The sequence below is a fragment of the Lissotriton helveticus genome, chromosome 4_1 (genome assembly GCF_964261635.1).
Source record: "Lissotriton helveticus chromosome 4_1, aLisHel1.1, whole genome shotgun sequence".
Lineage (NCBI taxonomy): Eukaryota > Metazoa > Chordata > Amphibia > Caudata > Salamandridae > Lissotriton > Lissotriton helveticus.
This window is the reverse complement of record NC_136063.1, coordinates 794,966,075-794,990,649: the sequence shown is the minus strand read 5'-3', so window position 1 is coordinate 794,990,649 and position 24,575 is coordinate 794,966,075. Positions and strand designations below refer to the sequence as shown.

Here is a 24,575-nt window from a genome sequence, read left to right as displayed (position 1 = left end):
GAGTCTGCCTACCCCCTGGGAAAATCACATCACTTCTTCATGTTTCCTCATTCTGAAAACCTTAAGGAAAGTATTACCTTTCATTCCACCAAGCCTGCAAAAGAGGGTGGTCATAACTCTGATCTTGTCCAAAGTAGACTATGGCAATGCACTTTTTATCAACATTCAAAAACGTTTTTTACATAAGTTACAAACACTACAAAATGCGGCAGCTAGGCTACTGCTGGGCATTCCAAAACGTACATCTGTCTCTCAAGCACTCATTCAAATACCCAGGCTCCCTATTAATAAACGTATACAGTTTAAGGCACTATGCATTGCCTTCAGGGCACAACATGCTGTCGACCCAGACTACTTCATACAGCATTTTCAACTATATATTCCAGCGCGCTCACTGCACTCATCCACAAGTGGAAACCTGGTAATCCCCAGACTTAAGAGTGGGGTGGAAGAGGCTTAGTCTAATGCACATCGAGATTATGGAATTCACTTCTGGCAGAACTAAAATTCGAGACAAACTTACTAGAGTTCAGAAAAAATCTAAAAACCTGTTTTTTTCCAAATATTTCTTCCATTTTCTGGATCTTCCCAGCCTGTAAGGTTCTGCTTAGCGCCTAGATACCCCTAGATGATTGTCGCGCTTTATAAATTTTGTTTTCATTTCTATTACTTTTCCCTTTTTACTTCAGGATAGGGGACTAGGTCCCTGAGTCTTGTAGCGGCTGCCAGCAGCATTTTTTCTGATGTTGCTGGCAGCCAGAGCGCTCACTCCCACAAAAGTCTGACTCCTGTGGGGAAGAGGTGGTTCAAAGGAAATAAAGCTCTCTGGGCAAATCAGAACACTTTATTTTAAACTGACGCTCCCACAAGACTCTCTTGAGCCTCTCACGGACCCAATCGTTCAGATATACCATTATTTTTTAACCTAATTTCTCAAAAAATATTGACCGAATTTACCTCAACTCACAAAGAGCACAATTAGTGGACCGAGATCTAGCTTCCTGCCAAAGTTGGTGTAATTCCATTCTGCAGTTTTTGCTGTAGCTTTCTCTGAAGAAGTCTGTGGAGAATGCATGAGGGTTTTGGATTTCGGGACCCACCTTTTTTCTTGGCAAAATTTAATGGCTATACAAAAACGCTTTTCCTATGAACCAGCTGTCCTAGCTATAACTACTCAGTGGCCACCGCCATATATATATATATCAACCATCCAGAGAAACAACTGAAGAGGTGGCACTCTGGGACAAGTAGTGCTTAATTAATTTTAATGGTAGGGCCACAAAAACAGGTGATGCATTTTGGCTTTCGAATTCTCAAATCACTTCGTTTCTGCTCACAGCTCCTGTTAACAGTGAAGTAGCAGAAAGTGGTAACAGACTCTCACATCTGCCACAGAATTACCATACATGTCTCAATCAAAGCAAAACAGGCAGTGTAGATAACTAATATACAGAAAATAATGTTTTATCTTCCACACTTATAATATAATTATCCTGAAACCTATGATGGGTACAACATATATATGAAAATCCTGCCGTTGTGGCTCTGATATGTTCTAGAATATGTTTATGTACTGGGAAGATGGTGCTTTCCACATATTTCTTAGAGCAAGGGCAACTCAAAAGGTAAGCCACATAGCTCAGTTTCCATGTCAAACTTTTGGTAACTTTCCTTTCTTTCCCAGTAAGTACTTCCCTATACATCTTACACGATATTCCTACTTTACAGGCTTTACATTTCTGACATTTATAGAAACTTTTGGGTCCTTACTATGTAACTGTGTTACCTTTTATGGAGAAATGATTAGTTGTTAATTTTGCATCTCAATGATGAAGTCCTCCAGAAAGGGACACTACGTTTACTGGTTAACTTCAATTGTATTACTGGATCTAGCCATAGGAATTTCTAAATGCTTGTTAAAGATTCCATGTTTTTTCTTATGTTGCTTACTAAATGTTTTAATGAAACGTGATTTTGCCCTTTTCTCTTTTAAACTGTTACTCTAATAGTAATCTTCCCTCTTCTGATTTGCAACCTAATTCCACCCCCTGCTGTAATGTTCAATCATCATACCCCTAGGCCCTGAATCTAGTTAGCATTACCTTCTGCTCATTCTCAAATACCTCAACTGTATTGCAGTTTGACTATGATAGGGATACTCTTTATCAGTGCTGCTGGGTGTGCACCACGTAATGCAGTATGCTATTCCCTGCTGTTTCTTTTCTGTACAGTGAGGTCACTAGGACATTATCTGCTATAAATAACTTATCATCCAGGTAATCCACTGTTAGGTCATTGACCATGCCTGTAAGAGTAATATTAAGATTATTCACTCTCAGGACCTCAAATAATTCCTTTGCCAGTTTCTGAGAACCATTCCAAATTATGATCAAGTCATATCGTATCCATAACATCACATATTCTATATACCCAACCAGAGTCTCACTCCAGGCCACCTGCTCCTCCCACCACCCCATGAATACATTTGCATAACTGGAGGCAAAGCTGGTGACCATCGCAGTTCTCTGCAGTTGGCTGTAAAGTTGGTAATCAGTCACCCTTTGGTGTTACTTTGTCCTAAAAGTTGTTTTGTGGCCTTTTTCTTTCGATTCTTTCTTTCGCTATCTAGTATTTCCTTCCTGTAGGATTAATCTAAATGAATGTGCGCTAAAACTCCACTACTTTCAATAGATATTCTACTAAGAAACTCTGTTTACCCTTTGGGCAATAGCTGGATGTGAATATGAAATCCAAACTGGAACTAACTCAAATACCCTGAAATTCTACTGCAAATACCACAACTTTGCAGATACTGACTCACTAGCCTGAAAACATTACTTCACTTAAAAACAACAGCATCTTGGCTCCTGAGTTATGACCTGGAAAGAAAATCAATACCTCACTCAGGAACCTACAGTGCTTCACACTCTTAATACCCAACCCTAGAGTGCTAAAAATCAACAGAGAACCTACAGCCTGCCAGTCCTCTAATACAATGACCAGCAGTTGACTTCCATGTCAGGAGCAAGTTGCTAATAACACAATTGGTGCTGAGTCCAGAATGAAATGACACTAAAGTTAGTAACTTTAACGTTCTCACCTGCTATGTGGGGCTCAAACCCCCATGATAAAAACACAAATCTCTGTTTACAGATACAAGGTTGGAGAGTAGCATCTTATGCCAACAAATATCATAGGAATTGGCCATGAGAAAGTTTTATTTAATGGTTAAGTGTTTCCCATAATGCCCTATCTACTTACCAGTTTCTGTCAACAAAGGATGGGGTTAGTTTCTAAATCCATACTACACTCTAATGCAAACTTTGTAGGTGAAATTTGGAATACAGCGATTTCAACATTCCGATTATTTTTGAAAATCTGCAAAAATTAAAATAACATAGTTTTACATCTTTAATTAGTTGAACATGTTACAGCATATGTAGTTTTTATTACATGTAATGTAGCCTATCCTTTTATAATATAAAGCAAAATGTGAAATTCCTCTTCAGTAGATAACCCATGATTAACTCTATCCAAATGTGTGTATCCAGTATACTTCTTTCTCCCTTAATGCAAGTTTCGATTGCGCTCCACACCAGGCTGGCACCAAATGGCGAATTCCATATATCCTAATGATTTTAAGCAGTGTTTCCTCATGTAGGTTTGAGAAATGTTTAAAAAAAGTTACTGTTGTTCTTCATTGCTCAGACATGTTCATTCCACCTACACCTCAATTGATGCTTGGTGGAGTCTATAATTGAAAGTTGTCTTGCAATTTATGAATTGCCTTTTCTGTTGGGATTTTGATTCGGAACTTTTAAAATAGTACTGCTTTTTTCTGGTATGTATGGACATCATATACAGGATCCATATTTGCAACAGCCAGTTGGCAGAGAAAGTAGCCAGGTTGACATTTCTTGGGAGAATGAGTATAAGAAACTGAATCACTCTTCGAATTTAGGCCCTTAATTGTTCTGTTCCTTGTGTAAGTCACCTCATTGGTGGTAGAAAGAGGAATGTGGTTGAATCAAGACTATGCAGTCTTGATGATCTGCAATCCAACATCTGTCAGCACCGGCTGCTAGGTTCTTAGGCAAACTTTCATTTATCATTATACAAATTAGGCACTGTATTCCAAAGTCAAATTTGCATTGAACGCATTTCTGTTTAATTCTTGATGCTGCTCCAATGGTTTGTTCATTTCACCTTGCCATTTTATTAGTATATCATCAATAAACCTTCTCCAAAAGAACAGCTTTTGCAACAGCTCCCCTCTCCAGGCTCACTGTCTCTCATACATCCCTTTAAAGAGGCTTTCATAAAATGGAGCCAAGCTGGAGCCTATAGCTATTCCACAAATTTGCTAAAACATTTCATTCTAATAGAGGAATAAAATAATTTTTTGGTTAACTCCAAAAGCATGAATAAGTATTCATAAACAATGATTGATCCCATGTCAAATAAGAAGCAGCCCTTTAACCTCGAAGCTCTGTCCATTGTCTCTGTACTGCTTCTCTATCACTGTACTCGTATTTTAGCCCCTCGCTGGCTCAAACTCCCTTCTGGACTTTGAAAAAATGCTGCCTAGAACCCCTTATGGTACTTCTGTGCCCCTCTGTTGCCTACCATGTCCACTGTCCCATACCTCCCACCCTGAAAGCTCCCTTAGCCCTTTACCCCTTTTTTCTCAATCACCACCCCTCTTCCAAAATCTGGATCCCTATAGCACCTTTCTCCCTCCATATCCTGTTTATAATACAAGGTTACCACATAATACCATCCCACATCAGATAAATCCTTTATCTGTATCTGCACTGCTGTGGAGATGGCCCCCCCTTGGACTCATCTCTATTTTCTTGCTGACACCACAGCCCCAAGCCATACTTTGATGGACTGCCAATCCGCCTACTTCGCTGCTCCTGCTTTCCTTCTACTCAGGCATACTCCAGGTCTGGAGGAGACTTGCCCTCAGTTGTCCCTCTGCCTCCACAAATGTTCACTTTTCACTTTCCACCAATATTCATCTACCATGCACTTTGGATCTTCTCTTTCCCCTCTATCAACTTCAATTACACGTATACCCCCTAGGCCCTCTGACCATCCCCAGCAACTCTTTCTGACCTGCACATACCTCCTACTGACTTCTGATTGACTTTCCCTGCCTCATCATCCCCTGATCATTTTCCCTGCATCTACTCCTGCTTAGCTCTCTTACCCCCTCCATGTGCATGCACTGCCTCCACCCCCTTCACTGGTCTCTGTCCCTTCTAACTGTGCATAGTGACAAGCGCCACCACACTTGCTCACCTGGACCCATAAACTGGGCTCAAAGCTGCATTCTCCTAAATAGCCCACCTCTCTAAAACTCACCCGGAACAACCTTGGTGGTTCTAGAGAAAGGAAAGAGAAATCCCTCCCCTTGTCAACCATCCTAAATACTTCGATTAGTCCCTCCCTTCCCCATTCCCTCACAATATGCACCGTAGCCCCTGCTAACCTGCTGCATTTGCTATGGAGCCGAGGGTTAGAACGTGCAAGGCCATCTCTCTATGGGAGCCCTTCGCCTGACTCTTGCAAGGAGATTGTATTACACTGTTAATAATGTCTTGGCAAAGCTAAGCAGCTACATCAGGGCTTTCTTCACCAGTACTGCTGAGTGCAAAGTTATAATGCAAACACCATGTCTTACAAACAAACACAAATAAATGAATTGTAGTCGCAGCTCTCTACTCAACTTCATATTTTAGTAGTTTCTTTTCAAATATCCACCTTCTCTGCAAAATTGATCATGATTGTTGATCTCTTAGGTGTTAAAGTGGCAGGCTCATTGTGGCCTATATCACTCTTGGAAGATATTATCAGAATTCCGTAGCTCTTTTTTGTCTCCTGTCTATTACCCAGTTTTTTCCATTTCACCATTTTTGAACTCTACTGAGTTTTTATTACCTCGCTGGTAAGTTTTCTGAAGGGAAACACATCAGTTTTCCTGCTGAAACTCAAGTAGGCTGCTTGCATTGTTTATCATTGACATAGTGACCTGCCTTCAGTGGAAACACAATGCTGTAGATATTAGAATTCCACCAGGGCTGTCACAAACCTTAGAGGGGCCCAGCATAAAAATAGTTGGTTCTCCCAAGAACCTATTTCTGCAGAATACAGGACATGTTATTTTATCCTTCAACCTTTTTCTAACTTGATCACACTTCTCAAGTCCCCTCCTTTCCAAAGCCCCATTTTCTTCTCCCCGTATCCTACCTCTCACCCTCTACCTGTTTCCCGCACACCTTGCAACAAACACCCTGGGGCTTATTTACAAGCCCCATGTGCCACTTTTGCGTCATTTTTAACATGTAAAAGTAACGCACGGGTAGCACAAGGGGCTTGTAAATAAGCCCCTCTGTGTCTTCCCTATGCACCTTTCTTTCTCTTCACCTTACCTCTGCTGCTAAACCTGGACATTTCCTCTCCCACCCTTAACTCTTTGCTCTCTAATGAACCACTCACACACCCCCGGACCAGTGCCCAAGCAGCTGTTTCCTGACGCTCACTCGGACTCTCTCCTATCCAGGCTGGACCATAATATTAGTTTAAGAATTGCCAGTGCAATGTTATTCAGAGTAAAAGCTGATACTTTTGGGTGATGGTTTTTCCCTAGCAAAACGGTAATTTTATGCTATTAGATGCAATCGGTTTATCTCTTATTGGCATCTGTTGACCATTGCCACTGCTCTCGTGCTCAAGAATTCTATTATACTCAGACAGAGCTGTGCTGCCATTGTATTCTCAATCCACATGCAAGAACATAAACCGCAAATTCTGTTTTGCAGTGAAATTACCCTTTAATAGCTAAGTCTTGATTGAATAGCAGGGAGGTATGACGTGCTGTTTATACTAATGCAGATCGCTTTACATTTTGTACATCTCTCAACCCTGGTTTACGCTTAAGCCATCCCTTTTTTTTATGTCTCGCATAAGCAGCACATGTGCTGCTTCGCGACATTGTGTTTCTTCTCTGAGGGGCATGCAGCACGCCCCTCAGTTGCCATTTATTCCTGTGTGCTTCTCAAAATTCCTTTCCTTGGTTAATTGATCTTGTTTGTCTCTTCCCTCCATGCGTGGTTCTTGCCCCATGCGACTGACCCTTTTACATGCGTCATTGCCCTTTTGTCTATTTGTGTTTGTCTGGTTACACTCCTTTTTAGGTCTCACTGAGTCAGCGCATGCGCTGCTCTGCAAGACATTATGTTGTGTGCTTTTAAAAGTTCTACCCCAGGCTTCTGCTGGTCTAGCGCTTGCGTTCACGCGCGCAGCCGCCAGCTTGCTCCATGTTACTCTCTCCCTGTTAGTTTGCTCCCCTCCCCCTCACATTTCCTGCCCTCTGTTGCTTCCGCCGCTCTCCTATTGCTCCACTCTTCCCCTACCCCCTCCCACTCCCTCCTCGTCAGTTTAATTTTCCTTTTCCCCTTCTTCCCGCATACCCTTTGTTCATAATTGCAATCGCGATCAGATTTGCTTTCACGGGCGGCCGCGTCACTTTTGCTTGTTTATTTCATGCCATCTCTTCGTGATTGCTGCAGCCCATCTCTGTTTCTCTTCTGCAGTCTTAGCTCGAATGCTTCGCTCTGCAATGTCTCTCCCCACCGAGCTGGCTGTATACTTCTGCAAGTCTGGCTCTGTGCATCATGTTTACATAACAATTTAACGCTGATGGCATAGAATGTTTGTAGTTCTGCACCTCAATGTTGTGCTGTTTAGCCACCTCGGAAGAAGGAAAGACTAATTTGAACCACCAGGACTCCAAGATGTGACTTTAAAGTTTCAGACAGCTCTCCGCAATCAGTGCTTTCGTCCTCTGAGCTATCTTATCTGCCCAGTCTATATTTATTTTCTCTGTTTGCCTCCCAATCTTTCTTTTACTTCTCTCATCCTCAATAGCTTATTTTGTCTATTTCTGTAGTTCCTTTTGTCCTCTTCGATTTTCATTTCTTTATTTTATTTGTGTCCATCGTGGATTCTTTTTTCCTTCTTTTTCTTTTTTTTTTTGTATTTCATTTCTTTTTCTTCCTTATTTCTTTCCGTCTGTTTCTTTCAGCTGATCAACCCTACTACCTGGACGTGGTCAAAAGGTGCAAGACGTCACTTCCGCTAGTAGTGACATGTTGGAGATTTCTTCTCTGCTGCATTATACTTTTGGGGAATAAATTATAAAGCTATCTTTATCACATGTACACCATTTTCTCTGCTAGTCTCGTGCACTTGATGTTTCAGACTTCTGAGTAATGCTCTGTAAGTATTTATGTGCGACACTGTACGGGTGCCAAGCGTTCCATGTGTGAGTCCTTGACTAAATGTTGTCCTGGACGCATATCTATTTGTTCATGTTTGTGGATATTCGTCTTGTGAACATAGTGTGCCAAATCACATTTCATTTTCCTTCTGTGAAAGATAACGTTTTTGGACTAAAACATGGAATACACTGGATGCTGGTACAACATGGGAAAACCTAGAACATGTGTATGACCATAAGTATTTTAGGAAGATGGTGGCTAACACCTTTCATGGTGCCTCTTATCAAACTGAGGAACGTAGACAATTGAGTGAGCTCTACGGAGTCTCAGCAAAAACATGGTGCTGGTCAGTGCTTGAAATGGAAAATAGAAGTTCAGGTACTCTGAATCAGAGTACCTGCTTGTTTCTGAGAAGTGCTGGTACTCTCCAATTAAAAGTATTATATTTCTCTTGAGAAGTGCCGGTACTCTCCTCCTCAAAATAAACAAGCATTGGCGTGGCCAGTGGGTCTCGCTTTTGGGACCTTGTGGGTATTTAGTTACGCAGCACAATATCCTTGGTGCAACAACATCAACCGTTGCATGGCTAAACATTTGTGGGGTCCCAGAGGCAAGCCCTATTGGCTATGCCAATGCTTGTTCCATTTTGCTTTGACACAGGAGAAATTAACTAACGCTAGACTCTAACACGGTACCCTGGTTCCATGTTATGCCACCTCCTCTCTCAAAGAATTACTGGTTTTCTTTTGAAATACCTCCTCTGGAAATCAGACTGCTTGTTGGTTTCTGGCTTTCAAATTTAGAACAAGCGCACCACACTAAGTAAAAGTAATTTTTCACGTGTTATCCTTCGTGTGGCATGCATAGTTTTTGTATTGAAAGCGTTCGGGAGCTTCAGCAAAAGAAACAGTACAGAAGTGGAGTTTAGGTCGGAAGACAAAATGTATAATTCTATTGTAAGCAAAATCTGCGCACATTATTGAAAACAATGCGTTTTGTTCACCAAAATCGGAATGAACACATTACTCAGTGCAGTACACGCCTCACTGCTGCTCAAAACCAACCCTTTTGTCTTCCAAACTACAGTTTGGTATTGTTAGCAGAATGCAAGGTCAGTTGCAAAACAAAAACGGCGAGTGTCCTTCTTAGGCCATATCTGGCTTCCATCCTGGCGCCTACTTCTGACAAAAGGTTTGCGCCGGTGACATTATTTCACTTTGCTAAAAGTTGTCCAAAGGCAACACACCCTAGAGATTTACAAATCCATGCACCAAATCTTTAACGTTCATTTTACTTCAAATTGGTCCCCTTGGTTATTCCACATTCTTACTCCTCTAGACAGTGCTGCTAGCTGCTTCTCTGGTCCCGTCGGTACCTCCTCCATTCTAAGTCCTCTAAGCAGTGCTGCAGATGTCTGTTCCTAGTGGTAGTTCCCCACTATTTTTTTTAACAGAGTTTTATATAGCAAAAACTTGACCCAAAGGTATCTGGTATTGGAGCGCTTAACATAGCAGCAGTTGAGTTACATGAGGACACATTTATTTTTTGTTAGGCACGGGGAGATGAAATGATTTGCCCAGAATCGCAGGATGTTCAGCGTCCTTACAGAGACTAACCAGTTTCCCCAGACTCTAGGTCGACTGCCTTAGCCCAACTTCTCTCCTACTCCTCTAGACAGTGCTACTAGCTGTGTCTCTGGTGACAGTGGTAATTCCTAATTTTAAGTCTTCTAGGCAGTGCTGCAGCTGTGTTTCTGTTCCCTGTGGTAAGTCCTCATTCTAAGCCCTCTAGGCAGTGCTGCAGCTGCTTCTCTGCTCACGTCTGTCACTTCTCCATTCTAAGTCCTCTAGACAGTGCTGCATGCCGCTGGGTTTTGGTTCCATGTAGTAATTCCTCATTCATAGACCTCGAGACGGGAAACATCCTTTACAACGAGACCTTTTCCATGCAGTACCTTTACAATGCAGGTATTACAACGCAAGTCGTTACAACAACTTGCGCTGGAGGGTGCCGTAGGATAGGGAATAGTTTAATTTACTATCCAAAACCTTCCCTACTATCCACGGGGACTGGAGTTGGAATAGTAAATAAACTATTCCACTATCCAGCGCCCCCCAATGCAAGTCGTTGTAACGACTTGCGTTGTAAAACCTGCGTTGTAAAGGCATGCGTGGAAAAAGCATGCGTTGTAACGACATACATCCCTCGAGACAGTGCTGATAGCTGCTTCTCTGGTCCTGTCAGTAATTCTTTATTCTAAGTCCTCTAAACAGTGCTGAAGTTGTCTCTGTTCTCAGTTGTAATTCCTCATTCTAAGTGCTCTAGACAGTGCTTCTAGTTGCTTCTCTGGTCCGTCAGTAATTCCTCCTTCCAAGTCATATACACAGTGCCTAACCCCCCCCCCCCCACACACACCTCACCTCAGCAACAGGTATATTCTACATCAGAGGGTGCTTCTGTGAGCTATTTAAACTGTGTTTACTAGGGACTGTACAGTTCGTTTTTTGGCCAGGAGAGGAAGTAAAGTTTTATTCAAACCGTATTGTTAGATTTCAAGTTAGTGAGGCTTTTACCCGCAGAAGTCCAAAGTGTGGATTGAGCCTGTCTGTCTCCTAGGAGATTCTGAACAGGAGAAGCAGCTCCAAAGCCCCCACTCCCAGGCTAGCAGACCTCCCCAGCCCCCACCCCAGCAGACCATTGGCTATTCAGCTACCAGGCAACTCTGAGCCCTCCCCTCACACTTGCCCAGGCCCCTTAAGGCTTTTCTGGGTGCACCCCAACTCATTCTCCTCCATCTTGTGAGTTGCAGCCTACCTGTGCCCCAGATTGCAGTGAGCAGAGTCCAGGAAGTGGTAAGGAGAAAGACTAGTGATGTCTCTACCCCAAAATAAAAGTTGTTAAAAACATCGATTTTCCCTTTCTGTGATTACTGTCTTTGCCTGTGGTTGTTACAGTTTAAAATTGTAGTTTTAACATGCCTGTGATTGCATATTGTATCACCTGTTTTGTGTTTTAAACTAGTGGTGTTTCCTGCCCATGATAGCTTCCATGTAACGTGTTGAATTGTGGGATTTGCAGTCCAAACTCTGTAGTTTATCCCTCTCATTCCTGGCGACAATTCAGTTTTCCCTCCAAATTTCTCCTTTGCTCTGTGCTAAGACCTGTATGTTAAAACAGTGCACCCCCAGCCACCATTTTGTGTTCACAAGCCAGTGAAACCAGCCCCCCTGCCTCCCCCCCCCAGCAACAGGGATATTCTACATCAGAGAGTTCTTCTGTGAGCTGTTCAAACTGTGTTTACTAGGGACTGTGAACAATGTTTTTTGGCCAGGAGAGGGAGTAAAGTTTTATTCAAACAATATTGTTAGATTTCAAGTTAGTGAGGCCTTTACCTGCAGAAGTCCAAAGTGTGGATTGAGCCTGTCTGTCTCCTACGAGATTCTGAACAGGAGAAGCAGCTTCCAACTCCCTGACCAGCAAACCTTGTCTGAGGTCGCTAGGACCTTATATAGTCTGCTAGTGGTTGGTACATGTGTACACTGATTGGTGGTTGTATCTGGTGTTTCTATTGGATTAGGGTTAGTGTCCTCATTGTTTGGGTATTTGAGGGTTCTGATTGGTTTCTGGGTCTGTGACTCAATCAATGTAGGGTTGGGACTAGGGCTAGAGTTAGGATTTCTATTGGAAGAAGGGACTGGGGCTTCCTATGTTATTGGTTGTTAGGAATAGGGGGGACTAGGGCTACGGTTAGACCTTTAATTGAAAGTAGCGATTAGGGCTTATGGTGTGATTGGTTGCTGGACTAGGTGTGGGACTAAGAGTAGGGTTAGGCTTTCTATTGGAAGTAGGTACTAGGGCTTCCTGTGCCATTGGTTGCTTGGACTTGGGTTGGGACTACTGGTAGGGCTAGGGCCTTTATTGGACGTAGAGAACAGGGTTTTTGAACGGTTTGGGTGCTTGGACTAGGGCTAAGATTGGCTGTAATGTCCTGGTTTCCTATTGGTACTAGATTTTAGGGCTAGTGTTGTGATTGGATAGTGTTAGGGCTAGGGTTCCCATTGGCTGAAGGGGTCACCTGATTACTAGGGCTATAAAAGGCCAGGGTTAGGGCGTCTCAGCATGGGCGTTGAGGCTAAGGGTGGAGAGGACAAGGGCAGTTGCCTGTTTGAGCCTGTAAAGGGCGGAGAGGACAAGGGCAGTTGCCTGTTTGAGCCTGTAAAGGACGGAGAGGACAAGGGCAGTTGCCTGTTTGAACCTGGTTGGGACCAGGGCCAGAAATGCTGCCCATTAACCCTTTTAGTAATACCCAGCCCACACCATTCACATCCACAAACTCATGGTACTTATGGATCTATATATTTATCACTTTCTTTTAATTTAGCATTTCCAATGCACTACCCTATTTCTCAGCCTATACTTCACTCATATCTTCTAGCCCAACCTTCTGACTCATCTCAAACATCTTTCCACTACTATTTCCAATGCACTACCCTATCTCTCATCCTATACATCTATCAATATATCCTCTATATCCACTCTCATTTATCCCAAACCCCATACCACTATTATGATCCCCAAAATAACCCTTTCTAGACTCTCTCCTACTCTACCCCTCCTTGCATCATCTGACACCTCTTTTACTATACCGATCCCCTAAAAACAAACCTTTCTAAACTCTTCCCTCTGTCTCCTCCCCCCAAAACTCCTTTTACTCATGCAAAAGCCTCCTCCTACTGCAAAAAAAAAAACAAGAAAAAAACCATGTTTCACTCTTTTATTCCTCCACTATCCTTTTCAGTCAAAATGAACAGACTAACATGTTCACTTCTCAAATTCCATATTCAACTATACTAATTCACCACTAATCCTTTATGGGTTCCGGAGTGGTGTGCTACTCGCCAGAAAAGCGGTTAAACACCCATATCCACCACTGAAATTACTTCATATTTCACCATATTAATTCACCACTAATCCTTTATGGGCTTCCTGAATAGCGTGCGTCAACACCCCATCAAGGGAAACAAGCGCTATATAAATACAAACCTTTTTCCTCCTCTATCCTTCTGCTATCATTCCAAATAACTGACTAACCTATCTACCACTTAAAATGTACTTGCATGTTTCACTATACTAATTCAACACTAATCCTCTATGGGTCCCGGAGTAGCGTGCTACTCGCCGAAAAAGCGCTTTGACGCTCTATAAATGCAATTACATTACAATACAATGTGCGTTAGCACCATAAGGCAGCTACCTTCAGGGCATCATCGACACTGCCCAACCCTACACCAATGAACAATCATTTGCAATGCAATAGATCCTGCATTTATGAGAGTTTGAGCTGTTGGAAACACAATAGCTTAAACTCTCGCAAATGCGAGACCTATTGCATTGCAAATATGTTTTGATTTACGGCGCTTTCATATTTATGGAGGCCGCGCCCCTTTCTTTAGGCAAGCCGCGTGTAAAGAAACGGGCATGGCCGACAATAAAGTGAACCCGCGCATGCGACACTTTGACAAAATAAAAGCCCCATGGTCCTTATAGGTAGCACACTTGTAATTCCACAGCAGAAATCCATACATAGCTCTTTCAAATCAATGCTACTTCCCTTACTATGTAAATAATGAATGTCTGGCATGGCTGTACCCATTGCAGTTAAAATAAAAGCTGCAATATTTAAATATATGAAAATGTCAGTACGTACAAAACAGTGCTTAATTTGAGCCGGTGGTTTCTGGTTCTCAGCACCAGCACTTAATCGTCAACACCAGCGCTTGAGAAGGTCGGCCACAAGCTCACACTGTCTGGCTAATTTAGAGATGACCACAAAAACAGTTAATTATTAATTCAATGAACATTAAAATTTACTAATACGTGCCACCCAAGCCATTCGTATAGCTTTGGGGGCCTGGAATAGTCTGTATTGTCACACTTGAGAATTGTAAGGGTTAATAGTTGAGTTGTTACTATCATTGGCAGCACAGCAGGGGCAACGTGTGGTGAAAGCTTTTGTAGCCTCCTGACAAGAGCCCTGAAACTGTTTTTTTTAAATCATGCTCTGGTACAAAAACCCCCTTTCTGCAGCAGAACACAGAGGGGGTGATTTACAAAAATTTTGTACTGATTTGACATCATAAAGTGCCACAAACCAGCACAAAATGTTTTTCAACTATTTACTTTCCAGGACAAAACTTCTTTTGCACTGGAAGTTATTTTAACCCCTTCCGTGCGTCGGCCGGCCGCCGGCCGTCCGACGTCACGGTGGGCATGTGCGGAGGACCGTCCGAACCATGCCCACGCTATAAATCACCTGCACCGCGGCGGAATTTCCGCCGCGGTTAAAGGGTTAAAGTAACAAAATGCAGCGTGAAGCGCTGCTTTGCATTACTTAGTGCCAAGGGCATTCCCATGCAACTAATCACACTTTTTGACACAAAACCCTATCTACCAAAAATGTGAGACTGGGTTTTGCATGGAAAAAAATAGCACCTTTTAAAACCCGCCGTTAAAAAGAGAAATGTCCTTTCTCATTTCTTTTCCGACTTAGCATATGTTCTGCACTGTACAGCACACATACAAAGAAGGAATCTTTTAAATGTTGTCTAGGCATAGTATTTTGCACTGGACGGGAACCATTCCAGTACAAAACCTATGCTAGACTCTGACAAACACCTTTCCACTATGGCGCTAAGGTGTCTGCCTGACGCTTGGCAGCAAAATTCTGCGCCAGTGCTAGGGAGATGGAAGGAGAGAGACATATCTCTGTAGTCATGGCGCTCTCCTGCTACCTCCCGATCACGCAACAGCGCAGCATTTTTGGCTACTGCACTGCTTTGGGGGCTACATTGGTAAATCTGCCACAAGAATTGTTTAAAAAATATAAGTAATAGAAGTGACTAATTGCAATGCAACTGGTAACCTGCATGTATTCTGGAGGATGCTCTTTGCAGGAAAGAATACCCAAACTTGCTTCACGAGGCCCTGTAAAACCCCTCTCTCTGATTGCAGGATTCATAACATCTTCTATACCTTGTTTTTCTGTTTTATTGAGAGACAGAAATCTTCTGCTCATCTGTTCTTGTGAGGTGAATAGCAGACCCTTTTTAGTGCACTGCCCATGGCAGTTAGCCCCGGCTGTATGCCCCTTGTGATGGCAGAGGAAGTCACTATCTTGGAGGTGTATGCTCACATCTCGTACTATAGAAATAACTTTTTAAGCGTAAATTGCGCTTTTTTGTTGGATTATTACGTCCACAAATGTTACTTCTGCAGTTTCGTGTATTACTATGCGATTTGGCGGGTCTACACTGCAGTTCTGACAGGTTTTGGGTGATATCAGTACTACCGCTAGAGGGCGCACTAACTGATATCACTGTATTTGATTGTTCTTACAGCAACTGGTGGGTATTAAATCTGTGATGAAGGAATTTACGCTGCTTGATCGTTGCAATTTCTGGGAGCTACGGGTGAAGTTCTATGCCGTGATTCAGAGAGCTGGGTTTTGAGCGCTAATACGCCAGTGATTTAGGTAAAGCAACAGCTCTTATCCTTTTATCTTCTGTGGACCCCCCACTGAGTAATTACTGGCATTCAGAGACCACCAAAAACCATTATTGGAAATTAGTGACCACTACCAATTTATTAATGGAAACCATAGATCCCGGGCTAAGCAATTAGTAGTATTATTTGAACCTCAAAACAATACATAAAACTACAGAAACAATCAAAGAAATTCACTAAAGGATGAAATATTTAATTTAATCCACAAACAAATATAGACAAATCAAACAATTTCAATTTGGTTTCTAATTCTAAAAGACGAAGCAATATACTATCCTCTAGCATATCAAAGTCTGCTGTCTTTTTGTTTAATTAAGGCCACTCATTGCCATACTACATATATTCTATGTGGTGCACTTGGGCTGCACCCACAAATCCAGCTAAGAACACCAAAATTGGTTTTAGCCTCCTGTTTAACATTTCTTCACATTACAAGCGAGGAAACATCCAATGTTACAAGTACCATCTTTTGTTCCAATTTGACATCGTAGACGAGTTTTAAAAAATCTGCTGAATCCCTTAGATACAATGCGAACATTTTTACAATAGGATTAAAAAAGAAATCAATGTACTTTCTCAAATAAACTATTCTGATCCGAGATTATTTGGTTTTTACATTTTCTATTTTATTTACATCCTTTATTAATGTGTTATTATTATATAATTTACTAAACATTTGCACATCTCCAGGGGTCCACGGACCTCAAGGTAAGAACCGATTAGGTAGAGGATATGGTACATGGTTATTAGCTGTTGGGATTGACTCGTGCTGCAAATCTTGCAATGGAAATTGAATGTGACTCTTGGAATTGAGCTGTTATTTTCTCTTCCTCTCCAGTGGATGTGACCCTGGCTCCTGAAACTGCCCATCCTTACCTCATTCTGTCCGAAGATTGGAAAAGTGTGAGGGACGGGGACACAAAGCAGGACCTTCCACCAACCAATGATAGATTTGATCATTACACTGTTGTGCTGGGATGTGAGCGCTTCTCCTCAGGAAGGCATTACTGGGAGGTAGAAGTGGGGCACAAGTCCGACTGGGGAGTTGGAGTTTGCAGTGAATTGGCGAGAAGGAAGGGCCGGATCATACTACTGCCAGAAGCGGGATACTGGATTGTTCGGCTTCGGGATGGCGACAACTACAGCGCTCTCACTTCTTCCACCACACAGATTAACCCTAAACCAGTGCCGAGAGCAGTGGGAGTTTTCCTGGATTATGAGGCAGGAAAAGTCTCCTTTTACAATGCTGAGAACAAATCTCATCTCTACACTTTCCATGACACTTTCACCCAGGTACTTAGACCACTTTTCAGTCCTGGTGTTGTTGACAAAGGTAAAAATTCAGGTGCTTTAAGGATCCGCATGGTGACCAGTTGGTGAAAAAGTTGCCACACACATTTTTCCAAGACAAGTTTGCTGTGATGTCACTTTAAGATCTCTATGAATTGGATGGTCTACCAAAGGTGTAGCCATATACAGAAACATAATAAACTCAACTAATGGCAATCGACAAGCAGCTACATGGTTGAATAATATAGCAGGCCCATACCTTCCCTTCCTTTCTGCTGCTATCTCGGAGGACTATCACAATCACACGATAATTTGAGGAATAATCTGAGAAGTACTTGTGATCCACTACCAACTTAAAGGTAGAGGAAAATATGCCTCCCTGGGAGAGGAGTGGACAATGTTGAAATGAGGGATGATTGCATTGGAGTGATTTGATGAGGGACAATGACTTTACATCACCTTCATAGGAGTTGCAATGAACTAGAGACTGAGTAATCAGAGTTATTTTGTTTTTAGCTTTATACAGTGCGAACTAGACCCAAAGGTATAAGAGCGCTTTATATCAGCACCAGTTGCGTCACAGACGGACACATTCATTTTCGCTAGGCACGGGGAGATTAAGTGATTTGCCAAAAATCACAGGATACTGAGCATCTCTGACCGGACTCAAACCCGCTTCCCCAGCTCCGTGGTCAACTGCTACTTGTGCACGGTCAATGCACTACTGTCATTGTAACTGAGAATAATGGGCACTATTTACATAGTACGAATACTCTCCCTGTGCTGTAATGTCTTTGTTTTTTTAAAACAGAGTTAATTAATCTGACAATGGTGTTGATAGTCAGTGGATCAAAGGGATGTAGTGGTGGGAATGTGTGGGTCATTGTTAGCGGAGTTATTTGTGACTGATGTTACCCAGCTTCTTAACTGGTGTGGGGAAGTTAATAGAGAATTGATGTACCAATTTGACTATCATGTCTAAACCCCCCCCCCCCCCCCCCACACCCCACCTTCTCAGCATGAAGATACCAAGACGGCTGGCTCATGGCCGAACAGGGCCATTTAAAAATTGCTAATATTAGTGTTTAAGTGAAAGAACCTGGGCCCATGCCGTCTCTGACAAACTAGCAAGTATTCAATTCAAAGTGCCAACTACTTGTTTGGTCTGTTTTATTGAAATTGCTTACTGCCTAACAGCCATAGCACCTACCCACCGGAGTTCAAAACTTGACAGAAATTAAGAAAGAAACCTACTACAGAATGTAAACCAAAACAGGTAATGCCCAATCCACCTGTAAATATGTACATAAAAAGCCCTCTTGCTGTACTTTTTGTTCTTTATCGAGTGAAAGGTTATGCTATTTGTTCCATGATCTGATTCGCGCATAGGCTCTGTCAAAACATAACTTCAAATAACACCTACTGTGCAAATAACCACATTTAAATGACCTATGCGTTATCATTTATGCTATGTACAATATTTCTGGTTGAAACATTTTTGCTGCTTACTACATACATAAATAAAACAAACAAATAGTTTTAGTTCTAGAGGCACATGTAGGGTGCGGAGTGGCCTGTTGGACCTCTGACTAGACCAAGTCATAAAACGTTTGACCAGTACTAACTGGTCCGACCTTGGAATCCCTATGTCCAAATGCCTAGGACAGCTGGACCCAGAGAAGAAAGAGGTACTTCTCCCCAACTGGGAACACATTTTGAATCTCCTAGATTGGGAGAATATTGTGAAAGAATGCGTAACTTTGATTGGCTCAGTATTTTTGCTCCAATCCCCAGAGGAGAACTGAGATCAATTACTCAAGCTGGTATATTGTATGTCATTTGGAAATAGAAGACACTTTAGACCAGTGTTGGGTAGATACACTGAAGGGGCTGAATATTTAGTGGTGCACCCCTTCGCCCCCCAGCTGGGTTATAGCCTGGATTCCTGGGGACCCTTGCTCTTTGAACTGTGGAAGGCAGAGCTGGATTACCCTTCAATGAATATAGCTGCCTGACTGGTGGATGATCTCCACAGGTTCAAACTGACAGAAGGACACGCGTGTAGGAGGCCTTGATGAACTGAAAATGCCCAGGGCCACAAAATCCCTGCATCACAGATGACCTGTGACAAAGACCAAAGATCATACAACTGTTTTTCTCAGGTTGAGCAGCTGCAGAGATGGTTTTCTGCAAGATCACATACAAGTCTGCACTGCCCGACCCTCCCTATACTCTCAGAATCCGTCCTTCCCAGACCCAGACAGGCCTAAAGTTCCAGACCTTCATCTGACAATGTAGGGTCTAGTCTGTTACGTTGTTGCTGCAGCCACCCTAATTCTGCAACTTGTTGAACCATTTCTCTAGCCCTTTAGATGCCAGAGATGATATAATTTTGAATAGGTCATCCAACAAATAATGTCACAGGATGGTTCTTTAACATTGCTGTTGATCCACAACCCTAACGACCATTTCCCCGAGGGAAATGACGAAGCCTTGTGATCCAGTGGCTGCCCCTAGGCAGTGTATCTCCACCACCAGAAAATATGACTGCTACCTGTAATTTCTGGAATATAGGCCACTAAAGATTAGTACCACCCCCCCCACTGTGGAGAGGTGTTATAATGGGTGAAGACCTGATTCTTCATCTATCGTCACTGCAAAAGATTGAAACCAGTTGGGACCTTCCGTGTTCTGAACAAGTTTCGTAGATATGATTTCTGGACCCCTGATCACCACGGACTTGGACAGTGAAACTCATGGCATTGTGAAATTCAGTTGACTTACTTGTGAGGTACTACTGTTTTTGGGAGGTGGGTTTTTGGGAATCGAGGATTCTGCTATTCTCAAACTAGCATCAGCCAGCGGAGGTGTCTTGACTTAAACCCACAGCCAGAGAACACTTACTTACGGCGTATCACAGCAAGGTTGCTTCTTGTGATTTGTTTTATCTGCCACCACTTCCCTATTGATTCAGACATTGTTAGTAAACACTGTGGTAAAACAGACCTCCCCCCCCCAATTCAACCCCAGTGCTTTCCCTATAGGATAGCCTTCACCATAGAGCCAATAGCAAATTTGGCACCATGCACTGTAGGATAACCTTCACCATAGGGCCAATAGCAAATCTGGCGACAAGCACATAAATAATTCTGGGTTGCATCTTGGGTCAGGAGGATGACAGCATCTTGTGGTTCTCTAAGCATACGAAAGCTTTAGCTGCTCTTTTTCAATCATATCTGTTAATAAAGTTCTGTTATTCTTTTTAAGCTACAACACTGACTAGACACTGACGCTGATGAGTACTAGCTACAGTAATATGCTGCATCTGAGTTTCTAATCACTTACCATCTCCTAGAGTAAGTGTAACTTCACTGCACATGGAAAGCCATAAAGGGAGTAACATAGCCATCCAAGTGACCACCGACTGTCCATCGGCCCCACACATCAGTACTATGTTTTGATTTGCAAATGGGTTGTAACTGGCGGGGCATTTATTTCAGGTGGCTTTTCTCCAGGAATCTTTTGTGAGTTTAACTCAGACCTTGCCAAGAGCAGAACTCATCTCAGCGGCACCTGAGATCATCTGTTCTTTCGCAAGTGGCAACGACAGCTTCCGACGAGGGAACCAATCCAGAAGACTAGCTGAGGTCTACTGTATGAAAGGAAACGACTTGCAATAGGCTTCCTTTTTCTCTGCTTCTTTTAAATGAAAACACACATTATCCATGTAATAGCATCTTGCATACCGTGCAACACTCCGCCGCCATATTTTGTAGCAGTCAACGTTGATACAAGTCTTAATTTACTTCACAGGATCAAACAAGCCTGGAGCTCAATATATTTAAACAGTCTCAATTTACTTCACAGGATCAAACAAGCCTGGAGCTCAATATATTTAAACAGTCTCTTCAGCAAGCTTCCTGCATTTTAAATTTCTCGCATCGATGTAAGGCTGCAAGGGGGCACTAGAAAAACTGTACCTGTGGGCTGGAACTGAGAAACAGCCAAATGAGCCATCAACATCAACAGCACAAATTGGCACTTTATATATAATGCGTTAAGAGTGGTTAGAAATGCAAGACATTGGCGTGGCTTGGACGGCAGCGGTGATGGCTGCCGGATCGCGTCGCTCTGTAGGCAGAGGAGCGATTCCTCAGGAGCTACACCAGCCCTGCCACGGCCGACTTGACATGCCATAATCCGCGCTGCCTGCCGTGAGCTCTGTGAAGGTATTTTGGGTCCGCCAGCGCAATTCTATCCTCACCTCTGAGCGAGACGATACGCTCTCCGTCTCCGGGCCGGAGCCTTAAGATGGCGGCGCTCCGATGAAAAGGGTCTCCTCCGCCCCAGAGATCGCTCAGCCTCCTATGTCCTGCTACACAACGGGCGTGCTGCCCAGCCTTTAAGACCTCTGCCGAGACCTCCTTCACTGAGGTGGGTGCACAATTTACCTGCTACCGGCGCTCCTGCCAGACGAGCCCCAGCGTGTGCCTGACTTTAAGATGGCGGTTCTGAAGACGCTCCAGTGCTGATTCGCGCTAAAATGCCCGATGACACCTGCTTTTAGCCTGTTCTTATTACGGTGCTTTGCCACACTACCTGCCTCTGCTAGCCACCAACAAACCACCCCTAGACACACTGTGTGTCCGGAGTTCCCTGGCTCTGTGCTCCTCAGCAGCAACATGGTGCTACAATACTGACTTTCTCCCAGCCACAGCACCATGCCACTGTGCCCCGGGTTTTGGCTCTCTGTTGCCACCACAATGGTCCTGAGTTTTTCCGGTGTCGTCCTATGAGCCATACAAGCCACTAGCGCTTACTTGGAGAGGCACACTGTACCTGCCACGCTTTGCCATAGCCTATACCGCGCCTCAGCACTCTAAAATGGCAGTGTGCTCAGCAGTGATTGTTCTATCTCGTCGCACCTAATTCACTAATCCATGCCTAACAACGGTACCAGCGCCTATACGGCATACGCACTTAAAAAAAACCCACCAATACGGACATCACATATTGCAGAGACACCTGGGACGGCTCGCCTCGGTTCGCTGCTACTTGCCCGCCTGCGGCTTGTAACCAGGAAAAAAAACAAAAAACGTACGTTAGCCCAAGCTGCCAGAGACTTACCTGACTACTCTAGTCACTACCAGACGCCGGTAACGCGGACTGTTGCGGCTTGACCTTCATCATACTTCAATACATGGAGCCACTCATTGTACCGTGAGGCCCACGGAAACCAGCCTGACAGCTGACGAACCTCATTTGTAGATCTCGCCTCTTCTGCTACGGGGCCCCGCTATATCCTGCTGCCCTCGCACCGCTTCTTGTGCCAAAATGGCGGACAGGGAAGGACGGAATAACTCCAAGAAAGTGCGACCAGAACCTACACTCTTGGATTCCCCCATCAAAGCGAGGGCCGACATCTCAGCCACCATGGACATGATTCTTAAAAATCAGCACGTCGAATCCATCCTGCAGTTCGCAAGGAAAAAACACCAGATCTTATGGGAAGGCCAGAAGATAATATTTACCCAGGACTTCTCCAAAGAAACAGTAGATCTGCGGAAAGGCTTTCTCCGACTCCGAGACAAGCTGAAAGCAAAAAGCATCCTGTTCTCCTTTGCTGGCCCATCCAAGTTCAGAATCACTGACAAAGGCAAACAGCTTTTTTTCTCTGATCCACGTGAACTAGCAAACTACTTGGAAGGATGTCCAACCCAGAACATGGACCTGTCGAGCGGTTGGCCCAATAAACGGAAAACGGACTCTCAAGACGCCTCAAACACCTGATATGCCACGCATCCAGTCGCATCGCTTGCTCATAACTCAGGCCTTCTATATTGGCTATGAGTACGGTCTGGTTTCCTATCATGCCATACACGTCGCTGAGGTGCTTTTTTTTGCCCCTGTTGGGCTACTGGTTGCATCTTTGCTTAATTTTGTGCGCATGCTATGTCATGTTGATTCTGTTGAGGGTATGTTGATCGCAATTAATGTTTCTTGAACTGCTCCGATGTACCCATCTACAGTGACTATAGGTAATATCAGTTTCCATATCTTTTCCCATCTTGCCATTTACTTTTTTTTTGTGTTAAATTTTTTTATGTATTTATTTTTTTTAAATTTTTAACCAGTGGAAACAGTAAGTAGTACAGTGTCACTCGCCTACATCCCTTCTCGGGCCGGCTGCATTGTCTGTCATCGTCAGATCAGGAATCATGTTCAGTGTTAACAGAGGTAAAATAGTAACTTTCATTTACAGTATAATAAATGACCAGTGGATGTACCAAGCATGTCTGTACTATATTACATATTGCATACAAACAAGAAAAAGAGAAACTTGTCAATCATTTAGGTTCCCCCCCCCCGTTAGGCCAAACTTCCCCCCCCTGTCACACTCCCCCCTCCCCCAACCGGCCCAAACTAGATGCGCCCATCAATTCCTAAGTCCTTCTGTGATGTGTGCTCTGGACTCTGTGCATGTGCTGATTGATCTGGAGTCCCATCTTGCCATTTACCACGTTGGTTGGCCACTAGGTTACAGCACTCTGTGTGCTTTTTGCCCCTGATGGGCTGCTGGTTGTATCCTTGCTTATTCTTTATGAACAAACTATGCCATGTTGAATTTGTTGAGGGTATGCAGATGTCATTCACAATTTATGATTCTTGAGCTGTTCCGATGGATCCACCCGTTGTCCTTTGCTTTGCACTTGTTGCTTTGTTGCTTCCTCACTCAGCAATTATTGTTCAGGGCTATCGTAGGCTCCTATTGCAACCTGCCCAGCCTGAAACTTCATGGCCCATTTTAGTATCCTCTGTTCTCTTAGCAGACGGTGGGGGAAGGTGGGGAGGGGGTGGTTGGGGAGAGGGGGGGCAAACTTGAGGTCTCTCACCTCACTGGTAGTTTCAACTTATTTTGTTTACTGTTTTTTGTTTCTTTTTTGTTGCGAAGGTCCTTCTTACACTGCCTACTATGACTGCGCACACTGCGCTCGATTGTACACCCATCCACAGAGACAGTAACTGGCCAACTCCGTTTACCACTTCTTCCTTTGCCCATGACTGTTTTAAACGGGCGACTTCCCTCAGCGCCGCTTGGATAGGTGACTATGACTAACTCAATAACGGAGAACCTCACTGTAATTTCGCTGAATGTTAAGGGTCTCAACCACCCTGTGAAAAGACACAAGGTTTTTGAATGCCTTTCTAAATCCAAGGGGGATGTCATTCTACTGCAGGAGACTAAACTATCAGAAGATGACTTGCGCTTTATCAACCTCCACTGGGTCTCTCACACCCTATGCTCCTCAGCAATCCACAAAAAGGGAGGGGTGATAACTTTAATCTAAAAAAAATCCAATCTAACACTCACCTCTCATACGCATGACAAGGACGGTAGATTACTTATTACCCATCTACTCAGGGATGATGACC

At 43.4% G+C, this 24,575-nt stretch overlaps 1 protein-coding gene across 1 annotated transcript in view; it reads left to right on the top strand.

Annotated features, from left to right (window-relative positions):
- LOC144828868 (E3 ubiquitin-protein ligase TRIM39-like) overlaps positions 1-18,580 on the top strand; it is a 72,852-nt gene extending 54,272 nt beyond the window's left edge. Inside the window, exon 7 of the mRNA XM_078687435.1 lies at positions 16,690-18,580. Within this exon, the coding sequence (XP_078543561.1) occupies positions 16,690-17,231 (542 nt within the window). The 3' untranslated portion in view covers positions 17,232-18,580. The remainder of the gene's footprint in view (positions 1-16,689) is intronic.
- Positions 18,581-24,575: the final 5,995 nt, after the last annotated feature.